Raw genomic sequence first — 12,500 nt, forward strand, 5'->3', positions numbered from 1 at the left:
TGTGAGCGTGTCTGTATACATACATACCTATCAACCGAACTACAGATTTCATGAGCATGAATATAAATGGCTGAGTACACCAGCGGTACATGAACCATTAACATAATTTCTCAGGTAGAAATCGTGTGACACCGTGTTTGACAACGCTGGGCCTTTCAGCTATGGTTACCGTTCCCCGCGATATACCTGCTCAAGTATTCCTTTGCCATTTTACGCTTTTAAGTTTTGCGTTGACCTTGAGACTATGATTAAAGACATATGAGTACGCATTTGTGTTTGAATTTAGCCCTGCACTGTTTAACAACCGGTGCTAATTTGTTTACGTTACTGTATCGACAAAAGAGACAGATAAAATATTTATTCTGGGATCGGTTTGTTCGACTATCCATGTTCAAAGTCTACCGATTCAAAAGAAGTAAAAAAGTAAATAAGCATATAATATATATATATATATACATATCTGTTTCTGTGTGCGCACGCATTCAGGTGTAAGCGTGTCTTATTCTTTTCTACTCTAGGCACAAGGCTCGACATTTTTGGGGAGGGGATCAGTCGACTAGATAGACCAGTATACAACTGGTACTTATTTTATCGATCCCAAAAGGATGAAAAGCAAAGTCGACCTCGGCAGAATTTGAACTCAGAACGTAAAGACAGACGAAATACCGGTATGCTAACGTTTCTGCCAGCTCGCCACCTAGTGAGCGTGTCTTATTACAATATTAAATGCATACGCAAAACATATATTTACATTTATGTACCAGCTATAACACAATATTCTTATACACATTTTATAACATTTAAATCTATATTTTTTCCGAGTATAATTGCAATAACAAAATAGAAAAGTAAAATAAGCAGAAATATCGGGATCCCTTATCCTCATAGGCCTCTTACTGTATTATTGAATTGATATCATCATAAATACAGTATTGTAAGAACTGTATTTATGGATTTCTGCTAATTGTATCCACTTTAAATCATTAATTAAAGCGCTTTTATAATTTCGTTTATAGTAGATCAACGCACAAACTGTCATTCATATAGCATTGATTTTATAGAATAATTTGGTAAGTTTTGTTTCTTTAGAGCTGGTTGCTCTTTCAAAGATGAGAGACTAAAATCCCAAAATACGAACTTTCAACCTTTAAACCTCTTCAATAATATTTTGTAAAATATACGTTGCTATATTTCATTTTGTCTTACAGTTCGTTAATATTATGTCAAACAAAGAATACGATCCATCGAAATTGTTAGCACACTGGGCAAAATGCTTAGTGGTATCTCCTCCGTTTTTATGTTCTGAGTTCAAATTCCACCGAGGTCGACTTTACTATTCTTCCTTTCAGTGTCGATAAAGTAAGTACCAGTTGATCAGTGAGGTTGATGAGATTGAATTATCCCTCCCCTGAAATTTCTGGCCTTGTGCCAATGTTATGCCAAAATATTAGTTAATATTAAAAAAAAAAATATTCATCAACCATGCTGCAAAAGTTTCGTAAAGAGAGAAAAAGGAAATTTTGTTGTGTTTAGGAAGAGTCATTATGCCTGATTTAAACATCATGTAAACAATGTTTTCAGATTTTTGCACATTACAGCAAATTTTTCAGTAGATCATTAGAAAGGGGGAAGTTAATTACATCGATCCCAGTACTTGACTGATAATTATTTTATCATCCCCGAAGCGATAAAAGGAAAGTTTGACTTAGGTAGAATTTTGAACTCGGAACGTTTAGACGAACGAAAAACGTCAATCATTTTACTTGGAGTGCATCGGTTCTGTCAACCCACCGCCTTGACTCCTCGAAATGATGAAAAGTAAAATTTACTTAGACAAGAATCTTCATCATAAAATTTGTGATTTAGTTAAATTCGCTTTTATTCATAATCATATTTAAGTTGTAAAATCTTTTTGTCTTGTTTTTGTTCTTCACTTATTGATTTTAAATTTCTAGAAATGACACAAGTGAATATTAAAAAATATGGATTTAATAAAGAGGACAATGTCCAAAGATGATCCGAGATCTTTAGCTTTAGTTGGTCTATTACACTTCACTAATCTTTGTAAAAAGATTAAAAAGATATTTATAAAATAACTTTTATGTTTGGGATTATATGCAGTCAGATATTTATAGTTAAGGTTAGGCTTGTGGATATATACGTCCCCTAGAGTTAACCGCAAGCCTAACTCTAAAATTTCTCCCATTGTATCCCGAAGGTAACTGGATTTTATTTTTTATTACCTGATAAGTGATTTCGGTGGGGTTCATTTTGGGCCGGTTATCTTTAAATATGAGAACATTGGAATAATTAAGATCTTTGATAATGACAAGGCAACTGGGTTATAAAAGTATACGTATGTACAAGGTTTGTAAGAGGGAAAAGGTTCACCTGGTACATAGGCCCAAGATCCATGACTATCTGCGGCATCCATTCCTTAAAATGACGTCAGCGACGTTTTTTTCTAGGGAGTGGGTGCCTTGAATTTTGAGAGAGCACCCTCCCTAACAGTCCTGGGACCCGAAAGAAATCATTCTCCGTCAAACGAATCTTCTCTGATGTATGTCAATGGGTATGTGTGTGTGTGTGTGTGTGTGTGTGTGTGTGTGTGTACATACATCACAGGGAGTGTTGCATACGCGTGTAATTTAAGTTTGTTGTTGCTTTCTTTTTCTTTTGGTAGTTGGGCGGGGACCTCGTTCGATACTTATAGTTTTCCAGTATTTAAGTATACTCGAAAACATGAGCACATGATATCAAAAAATTACAACGTAATATATAAACAAAGAAACTTGAAAGAAAGAAAGAAAGAAAGAAAGAAAGAAGAGGTAGAAAATGTAAAAAGGAAGCAAAAATAAGGATGACAGAAAATAAATGAAGAATAATGTGAAAGACAAAAAATTAAAGAAAGAAACAAGAAAGAGAAAGAAAATAAAATGGTACGAAAGAGCGAATGAATTACAGAAAAATACAGGAAAGAATAAAGAATGGGAAAGCAATATGAAAGAAAGAAAGAAGCAAACTTAGCAAAGGTTGTCATCATTAGAATGGCTGATTCCGGCATTGACTCGACAAAAGGCTCTAAATTTTAGGTGCTTGTGATGATTGGCTAAATACTTTCAATTTCTCTTGTTGTTGCTGATACATGTATTGTTTGTTGTTTAACCCCAAATTAGCCTTGGTCAAAGACGATCCATCCATGACCATCCTCTATTGTCTTTTCTCCAGTCACATGCTGTGTACCTAAAACACTGTTATTCAACAACTCCATTTTGTTTTGTGTGTTTGTATCTTCTGTTTGTTTTTCTTAACTTCTACCTCATTAATATTTTTCTTCTATAAGCACAAGGCCTGCAGTTATTATTATTATTATTATTATTATTATTATTATTATTATTATTATTATTATTATTATTATTATTATTATTATTATTAAGGCGGCGAGCTGGCAGAATCGAAAGCATGCTGGGCGAAATACTTAGCGGTATTTCGTCTGCCGCAACGTTCTGAGCTCAAATTCCGTCGAGGTCGACTTTGCCTTTCATCCTTTCGGAGTCAATAAATTAAGTAACAGTGAAACACTGGGGTCGATGTGATCGACTAGTCCCCCACACCCAATTTCAGGCGACCTCGGCGGAATTTGAACGAAATGCCGCTAAGCATTTTGTCCGGTGAGCTAACGATTCTGCCACCACGCCGCCTTTTCTGCATCATTAATATGAAACGATAACAGCAGGTTGATTTTTGATTGATATCCAAGTCTGGGTGAGAGAGAGAGACAGGGAGACCGAGAGTGAAAGAGAGAGACTGAGAGAACGAGAGTGGAAGAGAGAGACAGAGAGAACGAGAGTGGAAGAGAGAGACAGAGAGAACGAGAGTGGAAGAGAGAGACAGAGAGAACGAGAGTGAAAGAGAGAGACAGAGAGAACGAGAGTGAAAGAGAGAGACAGAGAGAACGAGAGTGGAAGAGAGAGACAGAGAGAACGAGAGTGAAAGAGAGAGACAGAGAGAACGAGAGTGGAAGAGAGAGACAGAGAGAACGAGAGTGAAAGAGAGAGAAAGAGAGAACGGGAGCGAAAGAGAGAGACAGAGAGAACGAGAGTGAAAGAGAGAGACAGAGAGAACGAGAGTGGAAGAGAGAGACAGAGAAAACGAGAGTGAAAGAGAGAGACAGAGAGAACGAGAGTGGAAGAGAGAGACAGAGAGAACGAGAGTGAAAGAGAGAGACAGAGAGAACGAGAGTGAAAGAGAGAGACAGAGAGAACGAGAGTGGAAGAGAGAGACAGAAAGAACGAGAGTGAAAGAGAGAGACAGAGAGAACGAGAGTGGAAGAGAGAGACAGAGAGAACGAGAGTGAAAGAGAGAGACAGAGAGAACGAGAGTGGAAGAGAGAGACAGAGAAAACGAGATGAAAGAGAGAGACAGAGAGAACGAGAGTGGAAGAGAGAGACAGAGAGAACGAGAGTGAAAGAGAGAGACAGAGAGAATGAGAGTGGAAGAGAGAGACAGAGAGAACGAGAGTGGAAGAGAGAGACAGAGAGAACGAGAGTGAAAGAGAGAGACAGAGAGAACGAGAGTGGAAGAGAAAGACAGAGAGAACGAGAGTGGAAGAGAGAGACAGAGAGAACGAGAGTGGAAGAGAGAGACAGAGAGAACGAGAGTGGAAGAGAGAGACAGAGAGAACGAGAGTGGAAGACAGAGAGAGAGAGAACGAGAGTGAAAGAGAGAGACAGAGAGAACGAGAGTGGAAGAGAGAGACAGAGAGAACGAGAGTGAAAGAGAGAGACAGAGAGAACGAGAGTGGAAGAGAGAGACAGAGACAACGAGAGTGGAAGAGAGAGACAGAGAGAACGAGAGTGAAAGAGAGAGACAGAGAGAACGAGAGTGGAAGAGAGAGACAGAGAGAACGAGAGTGGAAGAGAGAGACAGAGAGAACGAGAGTGAAAGAGAGAGACAGAGAGAACGAGAGTGAAAGAGAGAGACAGAGAGAACGAGAGTGGATGAGAGAGACAGAGGGAACGAGAGTGGAAGAGAGAGACAGAGGGAACGAGAGTGGAAGAGAGAGACAGAGAGAACGAGAGTGGAAGAGAGAGACAGAGAGAACGAGAGTGAAAGAGAGAGACAGAGAGAACGAGAGTGGAAGAGAGAGACAGAGAGAACGAGAGTGAAAGAGAGAGACGGAGAGAACGAGAGTGGAAGAGAGAGACAGAGAGAACGAGAGTGGAAGAGAGAGACAGAGAGAACGAGAGTGAAAGAGAGAGACAGAGAGAACGAGAGTGAAAGAGAGAGACAGAGAGAACGAGAGTGGAAGAGAGAGACAGAGGGAACGAGAGTGGAAGAGAGAGACAGAGGGAACGAGAGTGGAAGAGAGAGACAGAGAGAACGAGAGTGGAAGAGAGAGACAGAGAGAACGAGAGTGAAAGAGAGAGACAGAGAGAACGAGAGTGGAAGAGAGAGACAGAGGGAACGAGAGTGGAAGAGAGAGACAGAGAGAACGAGAGTGAAAGAGAGAGACAGAGAGAACGAGAGTGGAAGAGAGAGACAGAGAGAACGAGAGTGGAAGAGAGAGACAGAGAGAACGACAGTGAAAGAGAGAGACAGAGAGAACGAGAGTGGAAGAGAGAGACAGAGAGAATGAGAGTGGAAGAGAGAGACAGAGAGAATGAGAGTGGAAGAGAGAGACAGAGAGAACGAGAGTGGAAGAGAGAGACAGAGAGAACGAGAGTGAAAGAGAGAGACAGAGAGAACGAGAGTGGAAGAGAGAGACAGAGAGAACGAGAGTGAAAGAGAGAGACAGAGAGAACGAGAGTGGAAGAGAGAGACAGAGGGAACGAGAGTGAAAGAGAGAGACAGAGAGAACGAGAGTGGAAGAGAGAGACAGAGAGAACGAGAGTGGAAGAGAGAGACAGAGAGAATGAGAGTGGAAGAGAGAGACAGAGAGAATGAGAGTGGAAGAGAGAGACAGAGAGAACGAGAGTGGAAGAGAGAGACAGAGAGAACGAGAGTGAAAGAGAGAGACAGAGAGAACGAGAGTGGAAGAGAGAGACAGAGAGAACGAGAGTGAAAGAGAGAGACAGAGAGAACGAGAGTGGAAGAGAGAGACAGAGGGAACGAGAGTGAAAGAGAGAGACAGAGAGAACGAGAGTGGAAGAGAGAGACAGAGAGAACGAGAGTGAAAGAGAGAGACAGAGAGAACGAGAGTGGAAGAGAGAGACAGAGGGAATGAGAGTGGAAGAGAGAGACAGAGAGAACGAGATTGAAAGAGAGAGACAGAGAGAACGAGAGTGGAAGAGAGAGACAGAGAGAACGAGAGTGAAAGAGAGAGACAGAGAGAACGAGAGTGGAAGAGAGAGACAGAGAGAACGAGAGTGGAAGAGAGAGACAGAGAGAACGAGAGTGGAAGAGAGAGACAGAGAGAACGAGAGTGAAAGAGAGAGACAGAGAGAACGAGAGTGGAAGAGAGAGACAGAGAGAACGAGTGTGAAAGAGAGAGACAGAGAGAACGAGAGTGGAAGAGAGAGACAGAGAGAACGAGAGTGGAAGAGAGAGACAGAGAGAACGAGAGTGGAAGAGAGAGACAGAGAGAACGAGAGTGGAAGAGAGAGACAGAGAGAACGAGAGTGAAAGAGAGAGACAGAGAGAACGAGAGTGGAAGAGAGAGACAGAGAAAACGAGAGTGAAAGAGAGAGACAGAGAGAACGAGAGTGGAAGAGAGAGACAGAGAGAACGAGAGTGGAAGAGAGAGACAGAGAGAACGAAAGTGAAAGAGAAAGAAATAAAGAGAGAGAGGGGAATATAAGGAAAAAAACAATTTAAATATAAGGATCATGATGATAATAGTAACAACAGACGATGACGAAGACAACAACGATGATGATGATGATGATGATGATGATGATGATGAAAAGAGAAATAGAGAGAGAAACACAAATTTGGTGGGTGAGGTGAAGATGAGCAAACCGATAGATGGAGGTTATGAAACACATTAAACAAAACAAATAGTGAGTAAAAAGGACCTGAAGAGTAAAGTCGAAAGAAACTGTGATTTGTATGATTTTATTAAAAAAAAAAAAGAAAAACGTGGCCACCATCTAATCAACTGTTTTAGTCTTTGCCGTCATCATTGTAATCATAATGATCATCAATATCGCTGTCGTGGTGATACCTCTGAGTAATAAGAAATCATTGTTCCAACCTGAATACTTTCAGTGAAACAACACACACACACACGCACACACACACACACACACACACATGCGCTCATGCACGCACAGACACACAGACATATTCAAATCAAGTGATCGAGTTATAAATATATATATATGTATCTATGTATGTATCTATGTTTATACATACACACACACACACACATACATATACGATTCATTTTAACAATTTTTGAGAAAACGTACAGAAAACCATAGTAGAGTGTGAAAGTTTATTTCGGTTGATCCAGTAGCATGTTGTTATTCTGGACGAACCTAAGTAAACTGAATGTGCTTGTGTGTGTGTGTGTGTGTGTGTGTGTGTGTGTGTGTGTGTGTGTGCGTGTGCGTGTGTTTGTGTGCGTGTGTGTGTGTCCGTGTCTGTGTGCGTGTGAGTGTGCACCTACATAGGTTTACCCCACACACATTTACAAACATAGAAACATGGCAAGTTTTACTGTATTCTCTGCAAATTGAGAAAATTGCTGGACAGTCTCAGTTGATAAACAGAAGTGTTTGTATATCACTTGAGCAATCCAGGAGAAACAAGTAGCCAATTTGATTATATACACAACATACACATAAACACGTGCACAAAAAACACCTACCAATGCAGATGCAACTAAGCTTCTATACACACACACACACACACACACACACACACACACACAGAGTCACACATTTAAACGAGGGGTACTGAAAAGTTCCTGGATTTGGGTGAAAGAAATGCAGGAGGATTAGTTAATTATGAATTTTTTCAACATATTACCCTTTCAGATTCACTGTCTTATTCCAGCGGTCCTTTAGTTTTTCTCATCCTGTAAAAGGACTCGGAAAGTTGGGACTCCAAACAGGCTTTTCGCGATACCCTTAAAACCAAGAATGTTTCAGCACCCCCTACAATATATATATATATATATATATATATATATATATATATATATATATACATGTGTGTGTATGTATGTAACGTTGCATCTGCATATATATATATATATATATATATATATCTGTTTGTGTGTGTGAGTGTGTGTTTGTGTGTGTATGTGTACATGTGTATATACATGTATGTTTGTATATCTGTGCGTGTGTGAAAAGAAATAGAAACAACAATTGTATATACTATGTATATATGTATATATTATCAATGTCATTACACAATAAAATCTGATTTTGGAAAGGCCATTATAATATTTCTTTGTCTTTTTTTTATAGTTTTTTTTGTTTTTTTTTTTCATCACCACATTTTTCATTTACAGGAAAAATAAACTATGAAATACAGAAATAAATAGAATTCACTTTTTCAAAACTAAAATTAAGAAATCACTTGTGGTTCTTTTTTACCAATAACTAGATGATGTGGTAGAATATGTCTTTGAACTGTTTGCTGAGTATGATGGTGGTGTAAATGTTGTTGCTGTGGTTGGTGCTGCTGCTGCTGTTGTTGCTGTTGTTGTTGTTGTTGTTGGTTATGGTGGAGTGGGTGCCGCTGTTGTCGAAGCTGCTGCGATTGTTGTTGTTGTTGTTGCTGTTGTGTTTGCTGATGTGTCTGATGGTGCTGATGATGTAAAATTGGAACCGGTGTAAGTGTTACTGGGGTGACCGGTGTTGACGGCGGTGAACTTAAGCTTCTTGCATCCTCTTGACTATTTTCCGAATCGCTGCAGCTGCTGCCAGCTATAGTTCTTTTACCATTTCTTGTACCATTGCTGACAGTATTTATTACACCTGTACCTCCATCTGCAGTCGTTCTGCCATTCACTCCTCCTCTTCCTCTTCCGCTTCCCGTACCACCGCTCGATAATCCGTTTCCGGAATTTGCACCATTCGTTCCACTGCCAGCACCACCAACAGCGCTAGCACCAGTACCGGTACCAGACCCAACACTGCCGCTATTTCCCGTGGAACTGTTACTACCACTTGGACAGTTGTGGGTCTTGAGGTGTTTACTTAAATGGTCGCTTCGCATAAACCGTTTGTTGCAAACTGTACACGCAAATCGCTTCTCACCTGTGTGCGTACGCAGATGTCGTTGAAGTTCGTCAGAGCGCGTAAACCGCTTGCCACAGAACAGCCAGTTACATACAAACGGTCGCTCACCCGTGTGCCAACGCAAATGAGCCTTTAAATGTGACGTTTTGTTATAAACCTTACCACATCCGGGAACGTGGCAACTGTGTATGTTCTTTTTACGTAGCTGAGCGGCTGCCGGTCCGAGGCGTTCAGCTTCTTGACAGTTCGGACACTCACAAGTTGATCGACTAGCGTATCGGCGTTGAGATCCAGTAGATGCAGTCGTTGAACCAGTTCTCTGACTGCTCAAAGAAGATCCTGGCGTTCCGAAGCTAGGCGGCCTATTAAAAAATGTATTGACTGCAACCTGCTGATTAACATTCAAGTGACTAAGCTCAGGATTTTGCGCATGTGTCGGTAGCATTGTCTTGCAAGAATGTTCAGGTAAATGAAAATGATGCTGTCCTGTAGGAGATGCAGCAAAAAAAGGACTCGGGTTTGATGCGGTCAGAGGATGGTGACCCAAAGTAAAATTCTCCACACCAAAGCCTCCACTTCCAACACCTACACCAACCCCGACACCTCCTCCACCACAGTTAGCAACACTATTAATATTATTTGCACCAGCGCCTCCCATATAACCAGCTGATAACTGAGAATGGAGTTGGTTACTGTTAGCGGCTGCAACGTTCGACACTTCTGAGAGCCAACTATTGGCTGCAACAGAGTGAAGTTCCCACCAGGGTGGCGATACCACAGGGTTAACACTAGAAGGAATCTCAGCCTTGATATGATGTGTGTGATGATGGCCACCGCCTGTCATATTGAAATGCCACGTTGTCGCTGAATCATAAGGACTAGGTGCAACTGATGCCCCGACACGTGGGTGATGTGTATATATGTTACTAGTACTGTTCGTAGGTGATGTAACACCTGTACATACGTCCATAATAGTAGCGGTAGTGTGTAATTTTTGTAAACCTCCTGTACCAAGGCAAGTAGCTGTATCACCAATAATAGCACCGTTGCCACCACAGTCAGTTTGTGCATGTGCAACATTTGAAGATGAAGTTGGTGTTGTACTGCGACAAAATATTTCCCCATTCCCATAATTACTTGCTCCACCAGTAACAGTTGGAGCTCTACTGAAGCCAGTAGACATTGCAGTAGCAGGCAGTCCGGTACCATTGTACCCATGTTGATGATTTAATGTCCCCAAGGGATTCAAAACCTGAAAAGGGAGTGGGGTGCCTGTTCCATTCATTGAACTGATACTTGTACATCCACTAATAATACCACTTCCTTCACCACTACTACTGCCGCTACTGCTACTCACACTACTATCGCCTATGCTAATTATTTCAGTTCCTCCATTTCCAACTCCTTCACCAATTCCAGTAAAATAGCTACCACTTAAGGGGCTGCTATTAAAACTGCTACTAAACCCACTTCCGTAGCCTCCGGCACTGAAAGTTAATCCATGACTAAGATTCGTCTTCTTCCAGGGATGAAAGCTTTTTGCGATGGAGTGTTCAACCAATGGCGGTGAGTTCTTGTTGCTAAGTTTGTTACACTGTGCTGCCAGCATAGCCAAGGGTGTCGGATCAAACGAATATTGATCCTGCAACGAAAAAAAAGGAAAAGAAAAAGAGAAAAATTAAAACTAAATTCCAATACATTTTAAGAAAACTTATGCAAAAATGTCAACGTCTATAACAATTCACACCTGCATACCGCTCCACCCAATATATATATATATATATATATATATATATATATATATATATATATATATATATGTGTGTGTGTGTGTGTGTGTGTGTGTGTGTGTGTGTGTGTTTGTGTATGTATATATGTATGTATGTATGTATATGTATATATATGTATATATATATATATATATCTATACATACATACATATCTATATATACATACATATATATAAATATATATATATATATATATATATATATATATATATATATATATATATATATACAAATATATATATATACATATATATATATATACATATATATATATATACATATATACATACATATACATATATATATATACATATATGTGTGTGTGTGTGTGCATACATATACATACGAATGGCTCTATGGTAAGTAGCTTGCTTCCCAACTAGACGGTTCCGGGTTCAGTCCCACTGCGTGACACCTTGGGGAAGTGTCTTCTAATTATAGCCTCGGGCTGACCAAAGCCATATGAGTGGATTTGGTAGACGGAAACTAAAAGAAGCCCGTCGTATATATATTCATGTATTTGTGTGTCTATATTTTCCTCCCCCCATCACTTGGCAACCGATGTTGGTATGTTTATGTCCCCCGTAATATAGTGGTTCAGTAAAAGAACCGATAGAATAAGTACTAGGTTTATAAAGAATACGTCCTTTTGCAGATTTTTTCGACTAAAGGTGTTACTCCAGCATGACCGCAGTCAAGTTACCGAAACAAGTAAAAAATAATTTTTTAAATGTGTGTGTGTGCGTCAGTATGTGTGCTTGCGTGCGTGCGTTCCTGCTTGCGTGTGTTCGTGCGTGCATGTGTGTGTGTGGATGTGTGTGTGTGTTTGTGTGAATACTGCTTTTAAATGCATAAAAACAACAAACATTGAATAAAGGGCTCAAAACATGTATAAAGTTTGATATTAACTTAGGAACGTCTATGAAACTTTAAATAACGTCAATCAAATTGCTATTATATGTGTTGAGAGTTTTTCTCTCAAATATAGACATAATTTATATATAGGCGTGCGTGTGTGTGTGAAAGAAAGTGTGTATGTGTGTGTCTGCAGGCAAATACTGCGTTCATTGGTATTCATTGTCGAGCGACGGCGTTGAGACTCCTTCGTTGGTTCAGAATGAAAACCAGTTATATAATAAACCAGATAGTTGTCGACTATAAACGGCCACAATAAAAATCAGCCGTATATTTAGTCAAAATAAATTAATGTCAAAGACATATTTGAAAAAAAACGTATGTTGTCCCCGTATATCTTGCAAATAGTTATCTTAAAATGTGGGGGGAAAAATACGACCACCATAATTAGTGTGTTGGTAATTACAAGTTACACAACGAGTGTTTAACAGCAAAATAACAACTTACACACAAGGCATGAAACATCAAACATATTTTCATAATTATTAAAAAAATAAAGACCGTGTTTATAATAAAGATATAATAATATTTTTGAACCTTTGTATGGCGTATTTTGGGGATTATACATATACTCCTTACAAGTATATTCTTTTATCCA

At 39.7% G+C, this 12,500-nt stretch overlaps 1 protein-coding gene across 5 annotated transcripts in view; it reads right to left on the bottom strand.

Annotated features, from left to right (window-relative positions):
* Positions 1-8,325: 8,325 nt before the first annotated feature.
* LOC106874939 (uncharacterized) overlaps positions 8,326-12,500 on the bottom strand; it is a 231,779-nt gene continuing 227,604 nt past the window's right edge. For all 5 annotated transcript variants that reach the window (XM_052965652.2, XM_014922851.3, XM_089347894.1 and 2 more), the window contains one exon: positions 8,326-10,839. In XM_052965652.2, the coding sequence (XP_052821612.1) occupies positions 8,521-10,806 (2,286 nt within the window). In that variant the 5' untranslated portion in view covers positions 10,807-10,839 and the 3' untranslated portion in view covers positions 8,326-8,520. The remainder of the gene's footprint in view (positions 10,840-12,500) is intronic.

Source organism: Octopus bimaculoides, chromosome 2 (assembly GCF_046866305.1).
Source record: "Octopus bimaculoides isolate indiv1 chromosome 2, ASM4686630v1, whole genome shotgun sequence".
Lineage (NCBI taxonomy): Eukaryota > Metazoa > Mollusca > Cephalopoda > Octopoda > Octopodidae > Octopus > Octopus bimaculoides.